Source organism: Mizuhopecten yessoensis, unplaced genomic scaffold (genome assembly GCF_002113885.1).
Source record: "Mizuhopecten yessoensis strain PY_sf001 unplaced genomic scaffold, ASM211388v2 scaffold3253, whole genome shotgun sequence".
Classification (NCBI taxonomy): domain Eukaryota; kingdom Metazoa; phylum Mollusca; class Bivalvia; order Pectinida; family Pectinidae; genus Mizuhopecten; species Mizuhopecten yessoensis.
In genome coordinates, this window is record NW_018404952.1 from 125,206 (window position 1) to 152,785 (window position 27,580).

Here is a 27,580-nt window from a genome sequence, read left to right on the forward strand (position 1 = left end):
ATTTTAGTTGTTTAACTGTTTTGGTAGTGACGTGGTCGATTGATCAGACGTGCGCCGCAATTGTCTACATTACCGTCAACGAAATGTGAATGTGCATGCATTACATAAGAAGTTTGCCAGCATCTCTTTGTTGTAAATCAGACATAATGTATTCGGAATATGTTCCATGTTTCCAGTTGCTGCAGGAACCAAGCCATGGCTATCATCGGACAGTGAAGCGTGAACGGTGCCATTTCTGAAACGAGTATCAATCCGCAAAGTCTTTTTATATTGCGTTTACGCAAATATAAACGCAGTCAGACTTTACTACGCTGATAAAGGGAGATATGTAAATATATGACCATAGCTGTTCATAAGACGTAAAACACAAATAAACAACAAAATATCGAGCAAACAAGCAAGTAATATAGATACAATTATAGAAGGTCGAGTGCGTCTTTTTCGTACTTACAATAGCAATAATGCGGTATTTTTGTCACACATGAAATCATTCGTGATCGACAGAAGAGTCAGTTCTTGATCACGAGTGTTTACTATAAATAGATCACTAACAACAGTGATAGACGCACGGTCACGATACACCATTGCCTGTAAAAGCCTGTATCACCAGGCTTGAAATTGTCGACTAGAATCTGTAACATTCATTAGGGTTTGCAGAGATGAAACAGAGAAACGTATGATGAGTTTTTTAAGTAAACGTTTCTTCACTTTCACTTCATTATGTGATACATTTTTATAAAGCAAATACTAATCGTTCTTGAAAATTTCACATGGTTAATTATGTCTTAATGATCTACAAGGGGAAAACAATCCTTATAACTTTAAACTTCGCTAAAGAGAATATTTGTTCCAGCATTTTGTATAAGCAGAAATACATTGTGTTCAATTGCTTGTATTGGGATTTTTTTTAATTAAATCGATTCATCAAACTTATTCTGATTTAAGCAAGACACAGTTCATTGGCATTATCTGTTTTCTCTCAGAGTAAAACACCTTTTAAAAAATACACTAAGATAAAAACAGATATAATGTAAAAGGATAAAAAGAAAATATACAGTTGTGGGATCGCACAACGTTACACGATGTGCGGTGTGCGCACGATGTGTGCACGGTGTGTGAACGGTGTGTGCACGATGGGCGAACGATAAAAAGCTGGACGATCATTGCTTGCGCACATCTGTGCGCACGATGGACGGACGTTGTGCGATAACAATCGTGGTTGGTGTAAATTGAGGAATGCCTTAACAATTTATACGGTTTCATGTTTAAACATATAAACTTGATGTTTACGTATGTTTCTATATTCTAGCAACATCTATAAACTGATCTTTCTGTCTATACATTCTTATATTTAGAAATTGTGTTTTCTGTGTTTTTAAACAAACTTAATCGACACATGTAAAATTACAACACAATCCCGTATACAGGTAAACATAACCACTTTGTACATGTACCTGGACCGTAGTTTTCTCCCCGCCTGGGGCACTTACGTAACTCGTCGGGTAAGGCCGGGGGTGTGAAAATCCAGGTGAAGGGGAGCTATAGGCAAACGAATGCAAATAACAAATACTATTCATTACGGTCAAACGGTATCGCATATCAGCTCTGTGTGTCAGGCACTGGTCAGGTAAAACTCCGGACACTCATAAAATTGTTATTTACCTGTTCTGTTACCTTGGAGCCAAACCCATTCTTGACAGCCTAACGGTCGCTGTAATACTGTGTAACACGCATTGTGAAATTGTATAATCTTGATTATTGTGATGAGAAATTACAGATATATACACAGTGTACATTATCGCATACAAGCCTTCCGTATTTTTGTCATTCCGTAATTTTGATCTACAAATGATACCAAATCGCACAGTTGTGCGGAGAGAAGCGCACAACGGGGCGAACGATTGCTAAATCGCACAGATGTGCGCACCATGTGTGGACGATGTGCGGACGGTGTGTGAACGATGTATGCACGGTGTGCGCACGCTATTTTTGGTGCGTTGTGCGGTCCCACAACTGTACCGATTAGAACAAGTGATTTTCACTGTTTTGAAAATGCCTTTAGAGTTCCTGCTTCATAACACGTTAATTTTGTTTCTCATTGCTGATGGAGCCCACCACAACAGGACTGTGAAACACTTATGGTGGATCCGCATGGTAACCTCTACATGATATGAAAGGTAAAGCTTAACACAGACACCCGTACGGGTGATGAAGTTATAGCATGCCTTGTATATAATCATAGAACAAAAAAGAAGATAAAATCAATAATACAGACAAAGATTCAGAGCTAGATAATTAAGACGTTGTCATACCTGAAAATGGTTACCACATAAGCATGTACTTGTTGAAGATCTGAATCGTCTGCTTGGAATAACTCTATGACACAAATTGTTGTGAATAACCCCATCACCCTCCCACTCTCGACAGGAAATAAAGATCCGACGGGCGGGGACATCTCCCCAAACGGTCAAGAAATTTTACTTCAGACCCACCATCAGATATTCTATTGGCAGGTAGATGAAGGAATCGGCATTAAAGAGACATTTCTTCAGAACCCAATAGGTGTCCCGTTCCACTACGTGAAACATGGAGATTCAGCGGACTGGGACGTGAATAAGAGAGGGTACTATACCGCCTCCGAGGGACACCACGAGAATCTGTATTACTACGCGAGGCAATGAACATAGCAATGATGTATTTAAATGTGTATATATTTGTTTTGCAAATGCAATCACAGAGACTTTGAAAAGTAAAGAAGCAACAAAAGATATGTTATTTTACAAAAAACGTTCCTGTTATTAAAGTTTATATTTATGGTTAAGTAGGAATTTTCTTATACTTGTATTTTTCATATAATCGATGAAATAAATGTGAGAATGCCCCATGATTTAAATAAGTAGCGACCCCTCATAGGAGTACACAAGGACTAGCGTTTGACCGACATTTTGTCATAAATATTTATAGGACAAACTGATAAGGTTGACGCTTTTGAAATGATTTAGATAATGAAGTAAGCGAGTTTTTGTTTTGCACGTTTGTGTGTAGGCTGTTGTTATACATAAGACATGTTGAATATAAATGCAGAGAACACAACGACAAGAGTTTCGAAGAAAAATATATGGCACCAACCCACAAATTAAATATAATTAATTCAATTTCTACTACACTTTCCATTGTCAAAACTGAATATTAATATTCTGCAAAAAGTGGGAAATTTTCTCCTGTAGAAATATTTGCGTTGTTAGCCTTTAAACTGAGGGCGGTGTGTATTATTTACGTTGGAAATTGTTTTGAAAGCTTTAACTTTTGTTAATTTAAAATCGATACATTGTATATAATATATAAATAATATTTTGCATGTTGATATGTTCGCCTTTATTTTCTGAACACGACGAAAATTTCCGCTTTTACAGTCGGTGTAGAAATGCGCAGCGTTTGTAAAGCGTTCAGAAACATGTTATCTGTGATTGTACCACTGCAAAAGTTTTGGTTTTTCAAAAAAGAAATAACGTTTTGAAAAGAATATATCAGAATGTTGATTATAATTAGAAACTGACTTCGTCTTTCAATGGTGGTGTATTTGTGCAGTGTATTGTGAGGTTTCCCAGAAGACTGCGGCATCAGTCGACAAAAAATGAGGACGTAAGCAAACGTATAAAGAAGCAAAAAACAATACTAAGAACGAACGCAGGAAACAGCTGTTAGGACGATATCAACAGGTACGCAGACACAATCAGCATTGTTGGAAGCAATAATCAGTCATAAGGATACAATCAAAAGTTATAACCACGCAATAATCAGTCATAAGGATACAATCAAAAGTTGTAACCACGCAATATTCAGTCATAAGGATACAATCAAAAGTTATAACCACGCAATAATCAGTCATAAGGATACAAACAAAAGTTATAACCCCGCAATGAACAGGTGCCTAATTAGGATGCAATCATCACTAATTAGGATGCAATAATCATTAATTAGGATGCAAACAACATTTTTAGAGATCGACCAAAAGGTATGAATACAGAATCAACAGAAGGAGACTGGATGACAACCACGCATTCCAAGTGTATTTTTTACAATGGAAATAAAACTGGTTATTGATGTGATCACACATAAAGTACCTGATGATATAAGAATTACAACTATCTTAACTTCTGTCAAAGAAATATGTGTTCTGGATAAAAAGAGAGAGGACTCTAATATGGTAAGATAAACGTGCACTTATAATGTTTAGAGGAAGATGGCTTATTAATACATGTAGGAGACATCACCACCATACTCTAAATTGTTTTATTTGTTTATGTTTCATAATGGATATTCGAGTTTCAGCGAGAAATAAATACCAAAGAATTAACCTATTCCTGAACATAAATCAAAATATGTCATTAATCCTTAAACTTTCTGTTTCCCTTTGCATGTAAGTAAATAAACGTGTGTATCACAACTGGATATGATATGTTATGGCAGTTTTTATTAATAGATATTATCGGTTTGTAGTGAGGTAACTTACATCATTGATAGACGAAGTTTCCAAAAGGATAGTGGACGATTATCATGTTCATTACATTAGATATAATGTCAGATCGTCTGAGGACACGGAGGTTACATATTTGCAGTTTACAGTTTGATAATTTATTAATGATAATTAGATAAAGATGATAACCAGCTATCATGAATTAAATGTGGTTTTTTTTCCAATAGCGTTCATATAGTATCAGGAAAATAGGATTCTCATGAAATTACATGATTTCTGTTTCTAATCGGAGAAAACCTGCCACGAATTGCGAGGTCACAATTGAAAAATCCCTTTGTACATAATATTTTGCTTGACTGACGAATTAGGAAATATATATGCTACAGGAAATATACAAACATTTTGTATGTTTATGCAATATTTCAGGAGTAAAGGAAACATAGTGGTTATATGTGAAATATATGTATGTATCATTAACTAAATCTGTCAGAATTTCAAACATAACAGTTCCTTAAGCTTTCTATAAATCCAATACACTATACTGTTTCTTTAACACATTTAATGCAAATCATAATTGTAAACAGATAGTTTCATCCCTGTCCTTCTAACCTGCGTAATTAAGTATACATGTATGTGTAGTCACTTCAAGTGTTATCGTAAAATATGCATTATTGCCGAGATAAAATCTACTTTAAAGGGTAATTCTACGTGTGTATAAAGTGTCGACCGGTCTTCGTAGCAGCAATGAGATATTTGCATCACATCTTACGTGATTGATTACAAACTTTACTGAATCATCTGAAAGCGAGTGTCAAGTACAAATTTACCAATGACATGTGTGATATGTGTAGTCACCCACACACGGTCACGATCCTATAATCCGTTGAAGTGGACAGGAATGATAGTTTTATTTCGGTCAAGGTGCAAAGTTTATCTTAACTGAGAGTAAACAAGCAAATGTAAGTATATAGATGGTATAAGAGAAAAACATGATTTTTTTTGTTCAAGATTAAGAATTATCTACTGTATTGAAACATAATATTTAATATTTGTTAAACGTTATATTTAAAAAATCCTATTGCTTTGTTTTTGTTTTCCAGTATTAATTTTTTATTTATAAAATGTCAATATAAACAAGATAGATATTTCTTTATTTACTAAAAGGGCAACTGCGATATAATGAAGTAATAAGTTTGTAGGTAAATCAGAAAAAATAAAAATAATATAAAATAAATGTAACAAATAAATACGAATAAAGAGTACCATATTTTAAGGACAAAATTGGATTCGATATACAAAACCATGATCAATTATTAAACAATTAGGATAAGCAATAGGTATCAGGAACTCATACAAGTATTCGGAGGTACACTCGGGTTTTCTTACAAGGTATGCGATTTAAAGATAACAGTTCTTGGTTAACGACCTAAGTTTACTCAGGTTTAGTTGTGCTACATTGTACATGTATATGCTATATAATACATGTGTTGCTTTATAATCCGTTTGACCACCTTATCTATTCACACATTCATGTTCTGGAGTAGCCAATAAAACGAGTCATGTAGACTCATCATCATAGGATGCTTGTGTGTTATTACTGGTCAATGGAATGTTAATAAGGATGAAATTAATCTTCACTGAGTGCCGTAGCGAGCTCATTATTTGTTATATTTTTACTTTTACTTTAAATTGTGTTCGAGTATTTAAAAGGAGATATTTTTTTGCCATTTAATCTGGATATATTCTTTGCTTACAAACAGTTGTATTTAGGGGAAATCAGTATATTAATTGAAAATTGCCACTCTCGATGTTGGTGCTAAAATAAAGGTATTTAATTTAGTATTAGGTGAAGAGTTTGATAAAATCCCTGTATAGCTTACTTTTATAAGAAGTCGGAAATAATTGCCTAGAAGCGGAGGAAAGGAAGTACCGATTTGTGTATAGTAAATATGTGTATAGCAATTCGGCATTTATATGAAATACAAGCAAGTGACTATATCTAATTTTCGGAATAAAATTCATCAGTTTGGTGTTAAAAGCTAAGGCTAAGGTTAAGCTTGTTTAGAACAAATTCAGGAATACTGAACAGTTTTTGAACTTCTGTTTGTGTTCAAAACAAACTTAGCCTTTATGAAATATATCTGTTCTATATTTACAGTAATTCCGTTATCTGACAACCAGGTGCGCCTATGAATGTATAGGGCTGGAGTCGTATACTGTTCCGTATTCACACGCCCACCTCCGTTCATGAAAATGTTGACGTTACTTCTCGCTTGTTTTTCATTTCTGGGACAGATATACGGCTCCTCCGTTCCCTTAAAAACCAGAGGTTAGTTTTAGCAAACAACTTTACATTTACATTTTTAGTAAACCGTAGTTTTATGTTTATTTTCTATGTATGTATGAAACTTTATATACTGTTTATGTATTATCAGTTTATACAGTACACATGTGCATATTTTGATACAAAACTACTTGTAAAACAGTGTTGTACTTGGTAACGCGTGGCTGTATGTATAACAAATGTATCTAGTAGGGGGTGCTTGTATGTATGATAAATGAATGTAGTAGCGGGTGGCTAAATGTATAAAAAAATTACCAAATTTATCTAGTAGAGGGTGGCTGTATGCATAATGAATATATCTTGAACATGGTTTCTGTTTGTAAAATAAAAGTGTCCTCTAGCGGGTGGCTGTATATATATATAAAATATCTTTTAGAGGGTGGTTGTATGTATAATAAATGTATCTTGTTTTGGATGGCTGTATGTATGAAAAATGTATCTAGTAGGGGGTGGCTGTATGTATAATACATGTATCTAGTAGGGGGGGACTGTATGTATAATGAATGTATCTAGTAGCGGGGGGCTGGATGTATAATAAATGTATCCTGTTGTGGGTGTCTGTATGTATAATACATGTATCTTATAGCAGGTGGCTGTATATAAAACGAATGTATCTTGTAACGGGTGGCTGTATGTTTGAGCTGTAGTATAAGTATGTATAATGAATGTATCTAGTAGGGGGTGGCTGTATGTATAATACATGTATCTAGTAGGGGGTGACTGTATGTATAATGAATGTATCTAGTAGCGGGGGGCTGTATGTATAATAAATGTATCCTGTTGTGGGTGTCTGTATGTATAATACATGTATCTTATAGCGGGTGGCTGTATATAAAACGAATGTATCTTGTAACGGGTGGCTGTATGTTTGAGCTGTAGTATAAGTATGTATAATGAATGTATCTAGTAGAGGGTCGCTGTATGTATAATGAATGTATCTAGTAGAGGGTGGCTGTATGTAGGAGATGTAGTATAAGTATGTATATAGCATTACAACACTCACACATAATAGGAATGACAAGACGAATTCATCCATATTTTCAGGATTGCCTTGGAACATATTGAATGGAACTTGTTTAGTGGGACCTTGCAATGATTTAGTGTAACTTTCAAAGGCGTTAGACAAAAATTGAAAATTTAGGTAATGACGTCCACATCACCTTATCAAATGATAATATTTCATTCAAATTTGCTAGTAAGCATTCTTAAGACCAGGGTAGAAAACGTTTTAAAAGAAGATAGTTGTCTCACTTTGGAATGAGAGGCGTTTGCTCCTTGAATTCTATTTTGTACATGTAAATCGGTATAGAACATATGCTTGAATTATACAGAATTTGTTCAAATAAAAGACCGCAACTTTGTTATGAAATTTTGTAATACTTTTCATAACTTAATTTCGACTCACAAAACAACAACAAAAAACAAACAAAAAGTTGTTTATGTACTGTTTAACTGCTGGCTGATATATGATACTTGACAGGACAATCTGAGAAGTAAGTTAATGGTTAGTTTTTTTCCGTTTTGGATGAGATCAGCATTTTCGATAATGTTCTTCTGAGTTGAATCTGCGATACACATACCGATATTTCTTTGCTCAAACAACGTATAATACCTAGTATCAAAGTTTTACTTTACTGAGTGAGCGATTTGTAGTGTGTACCTGTACAACGATGTGACGTTATTTGAACATTTCGCTTATCGGTAGAGCGTGTATACACACCGTACCGAATAGGTTACTATTGGAGTGTAGTTATCACCCCTCTCCCATATAGGTCAGTAGTGGGTCATACAATGGACAGATTTTACAAATCGCACACTCAGTCAAAAGCTTGAGAAAGAGACTAATTAGTCTTGAAACGTTGCGACACGTTTCATGCGTACAGTATTCGTGTATAAAGTAAAACTTTGATATTACATTCTTTGAATTTAGTTTAAGAACGCATAATGCGTGATTTTAATGAATACTCATTCGGGTGATATTGTTTTAAAGGGAATATTGCAAATAAAGTCATTGATTTGTTTTCTAGCTTTTCCAAGTTTTCTACCTGGAACTCAGTTGGGTCACGTCAATGCTGTTGAAGAAGCTTCCGGTTTATGCGCCAGCAGAGTAAACCCGAACATCTTGTATACCCACAATGACAACGGAGATGGACCCAAACTCTACGCCATCAGTGCTCTCACTGGAGAACTAAAGGTATACAAAATACATGAATTGAACGAAGGTAAAACATGCATTGCTTGTCACTATTTTACCCCCCCCCCCCCCCCCCCAAAAAAAAACAACAACAAGAGAATACCAAGCATATACAAAACCACAAGGCATTCTAGTAAGCATACTAAAATCATCGACCTTTATATCACACAAAGAAACAACATATTTCCATGCGAGATCCTGATGACGACCAGAAAACTCGTACATAGCCTTCATCCTAAGAAACCATGTGTTACACGTTTGTTCGTCAACAGTCGAAATCAAAGACCGAAGTCATTTTATTCAAAGCAAGATTTTCAGTACCGAATTAACCGCGACATGTAAACACCGGTAGGGGGAGTAGGGTTGTAGCTATCAAGAAAAAGAAAACTCACAATAGGAAAGCTATACTTACACATTTGATTCCTTCTTTTGACCGGTTTGGTTTGGTTTGGTTTAGTGTTGTTTAACGTCTTATCAACACCTGTGGTAATTTAAGGACGGCCTCCCCTATCTGCAAGATTCATGCGTGTAGTACTAGTGTATGTATGTGTGTTTTGGGAGGCCGCGATATGTTCGTGTGTGTTTCCTTGTGTTAGCGCGGTACTGATGCCGACTTTTTAGTGCTACCTCACTGAAGCATACTGCCGAAGACATCCAGCAGGACACCTACCCGGTCACATTAACCTGACAACGGGCGAACCAATCGACCCACTCCTGAATTTCTGAGCGTTATGCAGGAGTAGATACTACCATTTTTACAGACTCTGGTATGTCTCGGCCAGGGGAGAGAACCCAAAGCCTTCCTCACAGTGGCGAACGCTAAACTAAAGGCCAAAAGTGAAGCATTGTCAAGAGAGACATTAGGAAGGAAGTTGTTTAGAAAGAAGAGAAAAGATAAGGTACCAAATTTAGTCGCCTCCTACGTCTTTTGACGGGATCATGATATTGTCACACGTGAACGGGAATCAATGTCCCGAATCTATCGCATTTGGTTCAGCCATCGTTGTTTGTCAATGTTCATACGTCGTTTTGTTTGTTAGTTCTCTGGGATATTTATATATCTTGTTGTTAATTGGTACTCAAGTAATTAACTAAAATGTAAGTTTTAAGGTACATGTTTAGTAAACAAATGTTTAGAATAGCACACACGCCGTTTTACAACATGTGTTACAATATGTCGGGTGCTAGATGGGACTGGTCCAGTTGTTTAGCTCTGGCATGAAAACATATATGTATTTACTGTACACGTACTATTAAGCTCTTTCGGTTATAAGCGTTGATTGTTTGTAAATGATTTGAATTGATTGATGGACTGTGCATTGCAGTAGATGAAGAGTGACGCTACATCATATATATCTACTTCGTGTCAAGTTGACCAAAGTTGTAACTCTTTACCTGGTAAACTGAAAGCGCAAGCTTATTAGCTTGGTCGGAAAAAGGAGTTTATTTCAAAAGTTGACAATTATATCAGCCTCCACCACACTTAGCTACGGTTGTGTTTGGGATTGCGTATCGGTATATAGCTTATATGGTTTTGCATATCTGTATATAGATTGTATGGTATTAAGTCTCTATATATAGATTATATGCTATTTCGACTCTGTATATATATACTGCATGATATTATGTCTCTGTAAACATATTGTATGGTATTATGTCTCTGTGTATATATAGTGTATGGTATTATGTCTCTGTATATATATTGTATGGTATTATGTCTCTGTATATATATTGTATGATATTTGTCTCTGTAAACATATTGTATGGTATTATGTCTCAGTGTATATATAGTGTATGGTATTATGTCTCTGTATATATCTTGTATGATACAATGTATTGTGTCTCTATATATAGATTGTATGGTATTATGTCTCAGTGTATATATAGTGTATGGTATTATGTCTCTGTATATATCTTGTATGATACAATGTATTGTGTCTCTGTATATGGATTGTATGGTATTATGTCTCTGTATATATATTGTATGATACAATGTATTGTGTCTCTGTATATAGATTGTATGGTATTATGTCTCTGTATATATATTGTATGGTATTATGTCTCTGTATATATATTATATGGTATTGTGTCTCTGTATATATATTGTATGGTATTGTGTTTCTGTATATAGATTGTATTGTATGGTATTGTGTTTTTTATATGGAATGTATGATATTATATCTCTGCATATATATTGTATGTTATTGTGTCTCTGTATATATATTGTATGATATTGTGTTGCTGTATATATATTGTATGATATTGTGTCTCTGTATATAGAATGTATTATATGGTATTGTGTTTTTGTATATAGAATGTATGATATTGTGTCTCTGTTTATAGAATGTATGATATTGTGTCTCTGTATATAGATTGTATGGTATTATGTCTCTGTATATAGAATGTATTGTTTAGTGTCACTGTATATATATTGTATGGTATTATGTCCCGGTATAGATATTGTATGATATTGTGTCTTTGTATATAGATTGTATGATATTGTGTTTCTGTATATATATTATATGGTATTGTGTCTCTGTATATAGAATATATTGTATGGTATTGTGGTTTTGTATATGGAATGTATGATATTGTGTCTCTGTATATATATATTGTATGTTATTTTGTTTCTGTATATATATTATATGGTATTGTGTCTCTGTATATAGAATGTATTGCATGGTATTGTGGTTTTGTATATGGAATGTATGATATTGTATCTCTGTATATATATTGTATGAAATTGTGTTTCTGTATATATAATGTATTGTATGGGATTGTGGTTTTGTATATTGAATGTATGATATTGTATTTCTATATATATATTATATGGTATTATGTCTCTGTATATAGAATGTATGATATTGTGTCTCTGTATATATATTGTATGAAATTGTGTCTCTGTATATAGAATGTATTATATGGTATTGTGTTTTTGTATACCGAATGCATGATATTGTGTCTTTATATATATATATTGTATGGTATTATGTTTCTGTATATATATTGTATGATATTGTGTTTCTGTATATATATTGTATGATATGGTGTTTCTGTATATAATAGATTGTATGATATTGAGTTTCTGTATATAGAATGTATTATATGGCATTGTGTTTTTGTATACCGAATGCATGATATCGTGTCTTTATATATATATATTGTATGATATGGTGTTTCTGTATATATATTATATGGTATTATGTCTCTGGATATAGAATGTATGATATTCTGTCTCTGTATATAGATTGTATGGTATTATGTTTCTGTATATATCTTGTATGATATTGTGTTATATATTGTATGATATGGTGTTTCTGTATATAATAGATTGTATGATATTATATAGATTGTATGACATTGCGTCTCTGTATATAGATTATATGACATTGTGTCTCTGTATATATAGTGTATGGTATTGTGTCTCGGTATATATATTGTATGACATTGTATTTCTTTATATAGGTTGCATGATGGTGTGTTTTTGGATATAGATTTTTTGGGATTGTGTCTCTGTATTATGTCTCTGTATATATAGTGTATGGTATTGTGTTTTTGTATACCGAATGCATGATATCGTGTCTTTATATATATATATTGTATGATATTGTTTTTCTGTATATATATTATATGGTATTGTGTCGCTGTATATATATTGTGTGGTATTATGTCTCTGTATATATAGTGTATGGTATTGTGTCTCGGTATATATATTGTATGAAAATGTGTCTCTGTATATAGATTACATGACATTGTGTCTCTGTTTATAGAATGTATTATATGGCATTGTGTTTTTGTATACCGATTGTATGATATTGTGCTTCTGTATATAGATTATATGACATTGTGTTTCTGTATCATATATATTGTATGTTATTGTGTCTCTGTACATAGATTGTATGACATTGAGTCTCTGTATATAGAATATATTGTATGGTATGTATATAGGTTGCATGATATTGTGTTTCTGTATATAGATTGTATGGTATTGTGTCTCTGTATATAGATTGTATGACATTGTGTCTCTGTATATAGATTGTATGATATTGTGTTTCTGTATATAGATTGTATGATATTGTGTTTCTGTATATAGATTTATGACATTGTGTCTCTGTTTATAGAATGTATTATATGATATTGTGTTTTTGTATACCGATTGTATGATATTGTGTTTCTGTATATATATTGTATGATATTGTGTTTCTGTATATAGATTGTATGATATTGTGTTTCTGTATATATATTGTACGATATTGTGTTTCTGTATATAGATTGTATGACATTGTATTTCTGTATATAGGTTGCATGATAATGTGTTTCTGTATATTGATTGTATGATATTGTGTTTCTGTATATAGATTTATGACATTGTGTCTCTGTTTATGGAATGTATTATATGATATTGTGTTTTTGTATACCGATTTTATGATATTGTGTTTCTGTATATATATTGTATGATATTGTGTTTCTGTATATAGATTTATGACATTGTGTCTCTGTTTATGGAATGTATTATATGATATTGTGTTTTTGTATACCGATTGTATGATATTGTGTTTCTGTATTTATATTGTATGATATTGTGTTTCTGTATATATATTGTATGGTATTATGTCTCTGTATATAGAATGTATGATATTGTGTCTCTGTATATAGATTGTATGATATTGTGTCTCTGTATATAGATTGTACGACATTGTATTTCTGTATATAGGTTGCATGATATTGTGTTTCTGTATATATATTGTATGATATTGAGTTTCTGTATATAGATTGTATGATATTGTGTTTCTGTATATAGATTACATGACATTGTGTCTCTGTATATAGATTGTATGATATTGTGTTTCTGTATATAGAATGTATGATATTGTGTTTCTGTATATAGATTGTATGACATTGTGTCTCTGTATATAGAATGTATTATATGATATTGTGTTTTTGTATACCGATTGTATGATATTGTGTTTCTGTATATATATTGTACGATATTGTGTTTCTGTATATAGATTGTATGATATTGTGTCTCTGTATATAGAATGTATTATATGACATTGTGTTTCTGTATATAGATTGTATGATATTATGTTTCTGTATATATATTGTATGACATTGTGTTTCTGTATATAGATTGTATGATATTGTGTGTCTGTATATAGATTGTATGACATTGTGTTTCTGTATATAGATTGTATGATATTGTGTTTCTGTATATAGATTGTATGATATTGAGTTTCTGTATATAGATTGTATTGTATTGTGTCTTTGTATATATATTGTATGGTATTGTGTTTCTGTATATATATTGTATGACATTGTGTTTCTGTATATAGATTGTATGATATTGTGTCTCTGTATATAGATTGTATGATATTGTGTCTCTGTATATAGATTGTATGATATTGTGTTTCTGTATATAGATTGTTTGGTATTGTGTCACTGTATATATATTATATAGGATTGTTACTCCGTATAAACATGTACACTTTATTATATTGTGTCAATGTATATAGATTGTTTTGTATTGTGTCTCTCAATATAGAGATTATAAAATTGTTTTAATTTGTTCCTGTTTAAGCGAGTTATGTTATACTTACACGCAAAGTGAAACAAACCTTAGGTATGTTAAATGTTAGGACGTATTTATCTGGAAACAATAATTCTTTATATTGAAGCTTGTTTCGTGTCCAAGTAAAGTTTACAGTCAATGAAGTATTTTCTGTTGATGTCTACTTAGTTAATATTATCAATTTGCTAAAGATGTTAAGTGCTATTCTATTTTTTGTTGTTGACGCTTTGGGTTACAATTTTTATTTTACTTGATAGAAAACCATTCACGTGCATGGCGCTCATAACTACGACTGGGAGGATATCGCTTGTGGACCTTGTGATGTAAATGGAGGAGACTGTGTATATATAGGTAGGTTCGAAACGCGGAGTAAATAATGATATTTATTTTTGGGGTGTCAACTGAAAGTGAATGGGTTTGTTATAGAAAACGTAAAAATGGTACCTTTCGTATTTCTATAATTTGGTTTACTCGATTAATAATCAATACAAAATAAATATCAAATTAAAATAAAAATGAAATTAAAATGAAATCCAAACTTGAAATGAACAAAGAATGTCCCTGTAATTATTTTAAACTTAGCAGAATCACTTCCTAATATCTCTACACACGTAAACCTAGGAGTAGGTTAAATCCAGTTAAAAGCTCTTTATTTTGTCTCATTTATTCTGAATTATTTCTCGAAAGACTATGATTCGTTAAAAGCAGATACACAAAATAAAAATTGGCATAATTCGATACTTTGATTTTCTATATCGTAATGCTGTTTCGCCTTATTCCACTTGTAAGGCCGACAATGCTATTTAAGGAGGATTAAAACGTTATATCAATCAAATTTTCGAAATGTATTCTCCATTTTGCAGGAGATATTGGCGATCATTCCGGAGATGGTGCTCGGAATATAATTTACAAAATTCGGGAGCCATTGATCACAAATTCTCATGGAGACGTGACTGTCGATGTCGACGCACAGATTCGTTTTATGTATGCACACGTTATGTTTATTGTTATTATCCTTATCATATAGATATATCAATATGTTTGCTCTTTCTTGTTTCACTTTTAGTGTGCACGATTTGGGCAGCCTGTCTATACAAAATGTAACACAGGCTAAAGGAGACTGTAGTCATAAAACACCTTAACAAATAATAAATTAACTTACGGTATCCTAGATCTGTTCTAGGTCTGCATCCTCCCCTAAAAAACGTCCATAATGTGTAACCTTCAAAGTCACGTCGATCGTAAATTGTATACAATGTAAAAACCTACCTGATCCTGAAATCATTATCACCTCGGACTTTTTCACATCAAACTTTTTCTCTCTGTCTTTAGTTACAGCTGAACCATTTGAGCGCCTAACTACTAAAATAAGATAAACGTAAAGATTGCGATTACCAACTTTCTTTTTATTAATAATTATATCACTGTTTCCCTATAATACGGTGTTTTAATATCGTCTTTTTTCATAAGGTTTTAAAAAGATAAAAAGAGATCCCAAACTAGTGTTTGATTTACAAGTTGATCTAACTCGAGGTACCTAATTTTCAAATTGTATAAAGACGGAAGGTTTATCGAGCGTCTTTTACAATTTGAAAATAAACGAACAAGTGTTTGATAAACATGATAATCAACCATCACTCGAGTAACAAATAAATTAAATAAAAAAACCCAAATAAATCGTTAATTTGGAACAATTACTGGTAATAAGGATAAGTGTTACATAAAGTGCAGTTAACATGTCGTCATTATACCTGACACAAATGTTTATAAATGCAGATGGAACCCACATCAACAGGACAGTGAAACACTTATGGTGGATCAGCATCGGAACCTTTACATCATATCAAAGGTAAACTCAATCTTCAAACACATGTACAAATATGTGTTTGTTGCTGTTGAAGATAGTAAATTGGACAATTGTGACATTCGATCCTCAATACTCCAGGGGCTTCGCTCACTTACGCTCTCTGCACCCCAGGAACATGTCGTAGCAAAGTTGAAGGCACGCGGTTAGCTATTTGGTCGGTCTCAAGAATAAAAAAGATCCAACTTTTAGAAAACAAACGATCCAATTTTTAGGCTGATATCTAGATTACAGAGGAGCGACAGCCGACTTCAAAGCTTTTCCATTTTACCGATGCATGGCCGCGTGATTATTTTGAAAAGCATCACAGAATCTTTTCTCATCCACATGACTGCGCACACTGAACCCTGGATTTGTTAATGATTTATTCCAGGAGTGCAGAGAAGGCAAGTGCACGTAACTCCTGTATGATTGAGGATGGTGCAATTCAAGCACACGTAGATAATACTGTGTAGAGATTTTCTTTGATTTAACAAGTTTAGTCATTTTGTGTAGCGAGTGACATGGTACTTCACTGGATAACGTGAGGCTGTGTATCATTTCATGTTCGGCCCAGCTGGACAAAAATGATATTATTTTAAAGGATAACATTTCTCCATTTTAGTCTCTAGAGTACATAACCAGATGTTATTTTACGGACAGGTGTCAGACGGCCAAGGAAAGGTGGGAATGATTGAAAGCTCCGCTTGGGATACCTCTACAGCGATAGTCACGGTCAGTAACCTTGTCACCCTCCCACTCTCGACAGGAAATAACGACCCGACGGGCGGGGACATCTCCCAAAGCGGTCAAGAAATTATAATTCAGACCCACCATCAGATATTCTATTGGCAGGTAGTAGATGGAATCGGCATTAAAGAGACATTTATTCAGAACCCGATAGGTGTCCCGTTCCACTATAAGAAGAACGTAGAATCAGTCGCCTGGGATGCGAATGGGAGAGGGTACTATACTGTCGCGGAGGGACACCACGAGAATCTGTATTACTACGCAAGGCAATGACACCAGCAGTACGACATTTGCTGTGCTTATATTTGTTGTTCTATTGCACCCTCGGACATTTTAAAAGTAACCAAACAAGAAAATATACGATACTTTATATGCACAAAAACTTTCTTGTTATTAAAGTTTACACTTATTTTAAAACCCAATTTTTCATATTTGCTTAAATGCTTAATGACTTTCCAAATGCTTGGGTGCTGGTAGTTTTAATATATACAACAGTATTACAGACATAATCAAGTTATGAAAACGAAATATTTACAGTTTTAAATGTTATTGACTCAATAACCTTTGTTGAGCTCATTGTCATTATCACTCGATGGCGACAGGCATTCTCGTGTGCGTAGTCACCGTGTACATGGATATGTGTACGTCAACAACCCGGGGATTTCCATTACTATTTAGTAATTTCATTAGTGATTTCATAAAAAAGATTCATTGTTGAAATGTTTACATACATTGTTGAAATTTATACATTCCGATGACGTCACACCCGATGATTTTTCTGACGTGTTTGTGTTCATTTACATGGGCGGAACCACCATTTTTTAAAAGGGGGGGTGGGGGTTCCAACTTCATGCCAAAGGTCATGTGAGGACCGAAGGCCGCCGGACGCGGGCCGTAGGCCGGAACTAGGGGGAGAACACGAGAGGGGGGCTGATAGCCCCTTCTTGGAAGAGGGGTACGGGGGGTCTCACCCAGAAAAAAATTGAAATCCTAGATGACCGAAGATGGCTTTTAAGTACGTTTGAGAACAAAATGAGGATAATTGTTTGATTGCCTCACTGGACCGGTTATTGTTTTATCATCCAAACATATATAAATAGCGTGTTTTTCTCAATAAAATTCACTACTTATAATTGAAAAAACACTCGATTGTTCTCAATCTGTACTACATCATTTATTGACTATTTCCGGGTACTAGATGGGTCGCACGCTACACCTGTATATTTTATATTTCCATCCGTACTTTCTTTGACTTCGATTGTTATCCTTGTGTGCTTTAATATTAATGCAGTACGGCTTTGCTATTTAATCTTCATAGTTCGTTTTCATTTTTGTTTTATGACGTCATTAGGTATCTTCAAAAACATGTAAACGTACATGTATATAAGCCGTTGCATGCGAGGATGAATGTCAATATATACGTATTGGAGAGGAAAGTACAGTGTCAGATCAAGTAACTACTAACATGATGGGGTCTTTACCAAACATTGCGAGTCCGCGCGTCCGATATTGCGTCATTTTACACAAATATATATAATCGTTAAACGATATATATATGTGAAGGACTTTGCACATACTTTTAATCACAGGTGTAGCTTGTCATGAAATATTCCGTCCCTCCATCAAGATCCCTACCCGACCCGCGGGCAATGACGGGTAGTTGTCGGATTCTGAGATGCGATAAAAATAATCCTTACTTGTGCAAATGGAAATCATGCCTATTATAGGCAAGATTTCCATTTGCACACACACCCTCACACCCTTGAAAACGTTAGTGTGTGTGTGTCTGTTGAGAGGTTATAGTAGACAGTTCAAGTTAATTTTGTGAAGTTTTAGGGGGATTGGATGGGGGTTGGGATGCGTACGGCAGCTACCCCATCCCCCCAATAAATCTGTGTCTGGCTGTCAACTGTCAGGTTAAAACATTCATGTTCCATCCCGGTATCTTTTTATTGTTCCAAATAATTCCGTGTTTAAGCCTATCAAGCGAATACAAATCAAAAATAGAATTGTACCTTATGATTTCCGTAGAGTATGATGTAGAAACAAGCATCTATACTAGCTATAGGGTTTGATAAGATTAACATTAGTACCGAACCTACACCAGTAGTCTCATGCTATTGGGAAATATCTTTACGGCGGTAAGTAAATATATGGCCGAGCGAAACGAGGCGACATGTTTAGGCGTAAGTTTTTAAATAAAAAAAAACAAAATCGGTGGTAAAAAAAGGGGGGGGGGGGTCCGGACACCCTGGACCCCCCTCCTGCATCCGCCTATGATTTACATACGCTTACTTTGATGATATAGTGTAAACAATACCCAGAAATACGAAAGTAAATTCAATTTTGACAATAACGGTCGATATACGGCAATTTCGCCGTAATATTTTCAACTGCACTCGATAAGGCTGGTAGATAATGATAATCACAGGACGGGTACGAGTTTACATGACCTACACGTCATATGGCTGAATACTGATATTTAGATCACAGCACACGAATTCGGTTTTATAATAATTGAAGTTAAAAGCAAAATGATAGAATTACTTCGTGTGTTTGTGATTTTGTAGATACAATGTACTATGCCTGGTTCCTTTGAAGTGCCTCTAGCCAAACACTAGACTATGTATAGTATTCTGTTGAAATCTATGATATTTTAATTATTATTTTCTGCGAACATGTATTATTTAGTTTTAGCATTCTCCTATTCATTTGAACATATCTTACATCTTCGCTATAATAATCTCTCTCTATATATATGAATGTATGAACTATGTGAATTTTTGGCAAAGGGCTTTAATAGGCAATGTATGTGCTTAATGATCCAACTGTATCCTTGATGCCGCGGCAATAAAATTCATTCAAAATGAAATAAACATTATGGTATTTGCGCAAGAATTTTCCATTGTGATCTCATTTTTTATGTTGTCTTGAAAGAAAGATAACATAATAAACAATCATCGTTTTTTCAGGAATCTTTTCGTGACGGATTTGATCACTAACAACCATTTTCTTTCACCTCTGCACAAGGAGAACAACTCTTACGCTTTACAAGTTTCATACGGACACCAACTGTTGGAGAAAAAAAGAAAGGGATTGTTTGTGCAGTTTGGAGGATAATTTCCGTAAAAACCCATTGAAGCCTGACAAACTAAAGTGTATCCACAGCTAACATGTATTCTATTTACTGGAATCATTTGCTGATCAAACGTATTTCATATAAGAATAAATATACTTATAGCATTAATGTTCCGTTTAGGAACCGATAAAGAGTTAAGAAAGCGTGACACAGATATCAAAAATAGACTCATGTAAAAAGAGTTTGGGCCAAGGTGCAAAGTAATGTTATCTCAACAATTAGTATGAGTCACTAAAAATAAATAATATAATGAAGGCTGATTTTGATCTTGATAAAACTATAAGAAGACTGTGATCTAAGCGTTCACGCTTTAGAGGTAGTCTTATTTAAGCACTATTCGGTCTTTAAATATAATGCTAAATTATGAATGCGCCAATTGCAGTTCTTGCATGTTGTTCTCCAGTGCATATTTCCTTGGTGCGCCAATCCATGAATGCTCTTATCAATTAAAATTCGATAAGGCGCTCAAATTTGATTGCGCTCAAATATGTTCGTTGACAGTGTCTTCATTAGATTTCAGAAAGTAATCACTTAGATCAGCTTTCTATTACCACTCCCTCCCCAAACACAGATATATATTTTGAAAAACATAAAAATAGAAAAATAAAATGTACGAAATAGCCATGGACCATTCGAAATTTGCAATGCCCCTATTATCTTACGAGCATGTGATCAATTATCAAAGACACAAAAAACGCAAACACCGATTTAGCTAATATGATATTTTTATTTTTTAAGGTTTGGCGATTATATGGCCACGGCTTCATACATATGTGGTTACCGACTCTAAATTAGAGTCATAGGGCAGATCAACTTGATCAAACTTGTGTGCAAAATTGCAAAACTTGGGACAATTGAAATAAGGACAAATTAAGTGATAACTGGGAACAGATGTACACCTCATTTTCCCCACTTTACCAATTATTTATTCGACAATAGTTGGTCTTATTAAAAATATTTGTATTTTATGTAAACACAGGAAACAGCTGTCCACTTCAAATTGATTATGCTATTAAATTGCAAATACTATTTGTTAACTTCACAAACTTTTTTCAAGTGTAACTGTTCATTGAATGACAACTGGTCAATATGGTAAAAGTTTGCACTGTAGCGGTACTTGTGTTGCCTCAAAAGACCACCAACCACATCTAGAAAATACTGAAGACCGTGACAAAGCAACCATCTTACCTCATTTCTGCACAAATATCAGATTTCCTCCCAGCGAGAGCGCAATTAATCCGTTACCGCCAATGTTGAAAACTGAAATGATTCAACAAAATTCCACCAGTAACAAGTTCTTAAATATCATACAGCTTGTGGATGTGGAGTGGGTTGATGGGAAAATAGCGAAAATTTAGATACAAAACCTTAAATTTGTTTTGACAAAATATGAGTGTGCTTACAACGGATTCTGAGTAGCAAGAGGAAGTTATAGGGGCGATAACTCTAACATCCATATGCTCCACTAGGCTGAGGTAACAACCAACCAATAAATATAAACCTGAGTAGTTATCTAGTATTTCATTACCTCGAGACACAATTATGCTGGCACAACAGGTACTTCTCGTCTGTCTTTCCGTTTCCACAGGGATAAATGGTTCTTTCGCTGATTTACAAGGCAAAGATAAAATTACCCCGTTACAACTGTAAATACATTATTTACAACTCGATTCTGTTATCATAGAAAAATGGAGACAGTGTGTACATATTGAATATTACATTCAACTTTATAAGGTAAGGTGCGTGTCGTAATGTCTAAGGTACAATGTATGTATTCTTGTCTTTCCGTGTCTTCCGAATTACGTTTTTTCATCTATCTAAACGATGTAATATCATTTTCTTTATTTTGTGTTAAATGAGATATATCGATTAGTTTGATCAATTAAAATTTTATTTCTAGCTGATCCAAACTTCCTACCTGGGACTGTATTGGGTCACGTGACTGGTATTGATGATACTTCTGGATTGTACGCCAGCAGAACAAACCCTAATATCCTGTTTTCTCACAGCAACAAGGGGGACGGACCAAATATATATGCCATCAACGGCCTCACTGGGGAATTAAAGGTATATAACTGCCATTAGCATACAATATTATGATGTACCATCAGTCCCAATTTAAGAATTGACTTAGGCCGTTGTTCTCTGGATTTTACTCTAGATAACATGATGAGGTCACAGGAAATAAGATCTCTTCTATAAAAAGAACAACTGGGCTGGCTTTCAATATTCCCGTAAGATCAAAAGTGAGAAGTTTCCTGTCGAGTGGTAAAGCTATACTATATTTTGTTAAGCATCTCCGTACCATTTGCATAATAATTAACGATTCCTTAAAAAATACCGCCATTAATAAAGCATTAAATCATTTCTTTAATAATTCGATTCTCTTCAGAATGTTTATAACGAAAGTAAACAAAAAATGAATTTGCACCAGGGCCAGACCAGGCTTCGAAACCTTGTCCTCCGATCATTACACTGTCGCTCTAACCAACTGTGCTACCTATCAGTGGTAGTACTCTTACCCAATATGCGTTATAGTTATATCCGAAGTATAATTACGGGATAAGGTTACTTTATTGATTATTTTAGCTGCAGCGGGACAGAGATCTAACGGAGTTCTAAGGCAGATATGATCAAACGGAACAAATACAATGAAGTGTGGTAGTTTTTGACTTTGTGTGATTTTAGTTTGTATGTACATCTGTAGCCGGATAGAGGAACAACTCAATTCGCAAATGTAAATGAGTATTTAAACACCCAGCAACAGTAGTCAACAATGTTACAATTATTAGCAGCAGAATTAAAATTTTACAAATGGCACAACAGTCTCCACATGATGGTGGTGGAGCCGGTACGAGAGCGAGATGGGGTGATCCATAGATGGTAGTGTCCAGACTGACAAAGCACTGTCCTGCTATCAGCTACATACTTAAATATTTGCAACGGAGGCACAATTCAGGACAATATAAATCACCAGTGTGATTTACATAAGTCAGGTACTGGCCGTACTATATGTATCATTTAATTGTTTTTTATGTTTCCTCTCCGTAAAAAAAGCGACAATCATTACCGGACAGCCAGATCCAACATATTGTTGTTGACGAAAACAGTATTATCTACTTGATAATTGGATATATAGAACATTAGACAAATACAATTCAATTGTTAAGAAATTAAAGGACCACTTATATTTTTCCAACATATTTGAGTTCAGGTCAATAATATACAAACATCTGTAATTATATCTATTTTATAACATGAAAATGTAATTGAATGTACATTTGTGTCTACGTGAGAATTTTAAAGCAAGAAAATTAATGATTTAATTATGTAGGCTATCAAACTTCTTTCTGCGTGCAAACTTTTGTTCCATAGTGTTTCGATTAAATTTCACCAACGAGCCGTACATAGATTAGAAAATCATATGTTTGTATCTTATCCGTTTTTATACGACTTTGCGACTTTTCTTGCGAAATGCTGAACATAAATGGGTATTAAAAGAGTCTAACACGTTCATACTTACTATATATCTAAAGGCAGTGCATATTGTTTTGTGAAAACTCGGCTTCGCCTCTGATTATATCAACAGTCCCTGGTATAAACTGTTTTTTCTTTATCTATGGTCAATGCAGTTGTTAAGACTCTAATTTGAGTTGCGTTTTCTTCTTCTTGTGTGATGCTCTGATACGTATTTATTCGAGTTAACTACAAAGAAAACATTTCAAGTAACTGGGGCGCATAGCTACGACTGGGAGGCCATCGCGTGTGGACCTTGCGGCGACGTGGATGGGGGAAACTGCATATATATAAGTAGGTTCGACCCTTATTTATTTTTCAAAAAAAGCAAAAGTGGAGTCACTCTTGTTATATTAAATTTAGATATTCGTGTTTATCAAGATCGTCAGCAGACTCTTATTATGCAGCTGGATTTGAGGTTTTATCTATCATTTTCATTCTCGCTTTGTATCTAATTATGTTTATTCCTAATTAACACAGCAACATGTCTCACTTTGTTATATCCTATCATTTTTGACAGTTTTGTCTTTTTAATTGTACGCGTTGACAATTTCTAATTTTTGTTCAAATGTTTGAGGGTTTCCCTTTTTCTACAAAATATCGGTGCAACTATGGTGTAATACATACTCACATTAGAAAAAACTTGGACAAAATACGAACAAAGGTAATGTTCGATTCGCGACCATTCACAAAAAACTAGGAGCGAAAGAATCCATGTGTTCCGGAAGATAAAGCGTATTCAGCTTCATCGGCAACCCCTATAAAGAAGATCTGTGTCACAACCAATAATACACTTGTACCATGGTATAGATTTTAAATTAGATGTTGTTTTTACTTCTAACTGATATGAATCACACTTGATAAACGCGTGTACTGTGTCATCGCGAAGGCGAATACACCTACTAATGCGCCACAAGATAACTAGAATAAAAATGTTAATTAAAATATACATGTATGCTTTCTCCATTTGTAGGTGATATTGGAAATCACCGTGGAGATGGTGCTAAGAATATCATATACAAAATTCCGGAGCCATCCATGCTGTATATTTACGATAACGTCGCTATTGAGTCGCAGATTCGTATAATGTATGATTTCCAACCGTATTTCGCAGGGTTATACACATGTAGTGGCCATGCCGTACGATAGTAACTATATTATGATGGATGAGGATCATTAAGTTTTCCTTAGCATTGATTTACTTCTCCCAGGTCGTAAAAACAAATGACTGGTAAACAATCAAGATCATTAATGTTGAGGGAGGTAAGAATACTATTAAGTGGCTAGAGTTACGGCACGATATCTCATCCCGACATGATTTATCACCCGGGTGAGAAATCCTGCTAATATTGCTGTGTTCGCAACACGATTTCTCACCCCTACACGATTTCTCAACCGTTTGAGAAATGTGCAAAACATATTGGCATAGGTGACACGTTTTTTCACCCGGCACGATTTCCCACCCCAAACTCTTTATCTCAATTGGGAATGGATTTCATCCGTGGTGTCTTAAAAACTTTCCTAAGTGTACATGTCGTAGATAGATTAGCTGGCATGCTGTCAAATTACTAATAATTCAATGTACAACATGCCTAATAGCTATTGATTGATTTGTCTATCAATTTATTTATTCATTTACTTTTGAAATGTGTAACAGAAGTCTAAAAACCATCTTCACAGATCCAATTGGACGATGAAAAAAAATACTGTTGCCTGATTCATACAATGCACGTGCGCGTACCTTCTTAAACACATTCAAACGCAATCCGGTTCACCTAGCTTGTGAGAGAATTAACACATATGCTACCACCTGTTTCGATAGCAGTACATGTATTTATCTTTATAGTTATTATTCATTTACTTTTGAATCAGAAGAATTGATTTTGTTCGAATTCCACTGAATATATTCTAAACATAGAGACGTTTTCAAAAGACAATTTTCGCGAGATATACGTATATAAAACAATATGTAGGTCATATCTAACAAAGGAAACTTTCTTTGGCAAAAGGAACAAAGGACATGTACTTTTTACACAACATGAACTTACTAAAGCAGATGTAAAATCATAGCTCTGGAAGGGTACATTCATTTTTTTTTATATTATAAAGTATAACAATATCTACTCGTTACAGGGACAGTTACATAAGGTACCGAAACTAACCCTGTAGTCGCAAGTGATTTATCAGAAAATGATCGCAATGCCATATTACTAGGGTTGTCAAACCGGTCACATTTTTGTAACCGGTTACTCGAACAATCTACCGATCGCGTAACCGGTTAATCGGTCAATTTGATAATCAAATAATAGGCAACAAACAAACACATTACATGTTGATAAAATGTTCTATCTAAAACGTATTTACACCACAAACATACATGTATATTAATAAGCATGATAGTTAACTCGCATTTGGATATTGGACAATGCATAAATTTCGACCAATCAGAAGCCAGTCTGCAGCAGCCGTTTTGCGGAAAAAGTATTTTTTCCCCGTTTTCAAAAACACCATTAAAATAGTCAGTTAAACTACATTCATTGCAGTCAATAAATCAGCACAGAAATTATTATGGCCCCAATGATGGGCCATGTTTTATATCTGTTCGGAAACTAACATCGAATATTATTAGTGTATATATGTATTATATATAACTGCAGTTCCCTCTTTACAACCATGCAAGCTTATCACTATACATGTAACACGATTTCTCACCCGGGTGAATAATCATGCAAGAGTTAGAAATCGTGTTATGAACGAAGCAATTTTAAGAACGGTTTCTCGCCTGGGTGAGAAATCGTGTCGGGGTGAGAAATCGTGCGTAACAGTCGTCTTTGTTGAACGGACATTATCGGTAATAAAATCGAAAATAAGATTCTCACTACAATATGAAACCAGGAAGAAATATTTTATTGACAGGTATCTGACGGTCAAGGTAAAGTCGGTATGATTGCCAGTTCTGTTTGGAATACCTCCTCGATACCTGTTGTTCTCTCTTACCTAACAAGACTCCAACTCTCCACAGGGCATAGTTACCCGACGGATGGGGACATATCCCCCGACGGTCGCGAAGTCTTAATACTGACCCATCGTCAGGTATTCTACTGGCAGATAGCTGACGGGAGCACTGTCGAGGACACGCTTCGTCAGAGCCCGATAGACGTCCCGTTCCACCAAAACACGGGAGAGGGTACTATACTGTCTCCGAGGGATCGCACGATGATTTATATTACTACGCAAGGCAATGACAGTTGCGGTGATGTGTTTCTGTACCTATGTTATAGCCATGTCAAATATGAAAGTAAAGAAACAAAGATATAAACGTTTTATTAAGCAAGCACACTTCTTATATATGATTATGTAGTAGCCGAGGTAGGGTGCCCACTAGCAGGGTGGCCGGAAGGTCGCTGCTGTTCTATGTCAGCAACGGTCTGTGTAGGAACTCCACTGATACACGTCCAAATAAAATTAAGACATGACGTCATTGCATGGTGTCGCTGTATGGACGACCAATGTCATGGAGTGAAAATTGTCACGATAAAAACATACTGATAGTTACAAAAAATTGTTATTTGCGAATATTCGCCCACATTCTCTGTGTGTGATAAAAATTGGATTTTGAATAGTTTCCCATTAATTTGAGAATTTATGAAACTGAAGATATTGTCAATAAATATGGTCATCCGTTTCTGCCTTACAATTTAACATGAGTGGTGACCTTCAATTATAATACACATTGCATAGGCCTCTC

The 27,580-nt window shown here is 34.5% G+C and overlaps 1 protein-coding gene across 1 annotated transcript; it reads left to right on the top strand.

Annotated features, from left to right (window-relative positions):
* Nucleotides 1-5,312: 5,312 nt before the first annotated feature.
* LOC110447263 lies at nt 5,313-18,467 on the top strand. The gene is made up of 7 exons (XM_021492836.1): nt 5,313-5,436; nt 6,636-6,806; nt 8,849-9,015; nt 14,842-14,935; nt 15,448-15,568; nt 16,361-16,433; nt 17,091-18,467. Exons 2-7 carry the CDS (start codon nt 6,671-6,673, stop codon nt 17,448-17,450), a joined length of 951 nt encoding a protein of 316 aa, XP_021348511.1. The 5' UTR covers nt 5,313-5,436; nt 6,636-6,670; the 3' UTR covers nt 17,451-18,467.
* The last annotated feature ends 9,113 nt before the right edge of the window (nt 18,468-27,580 follow it).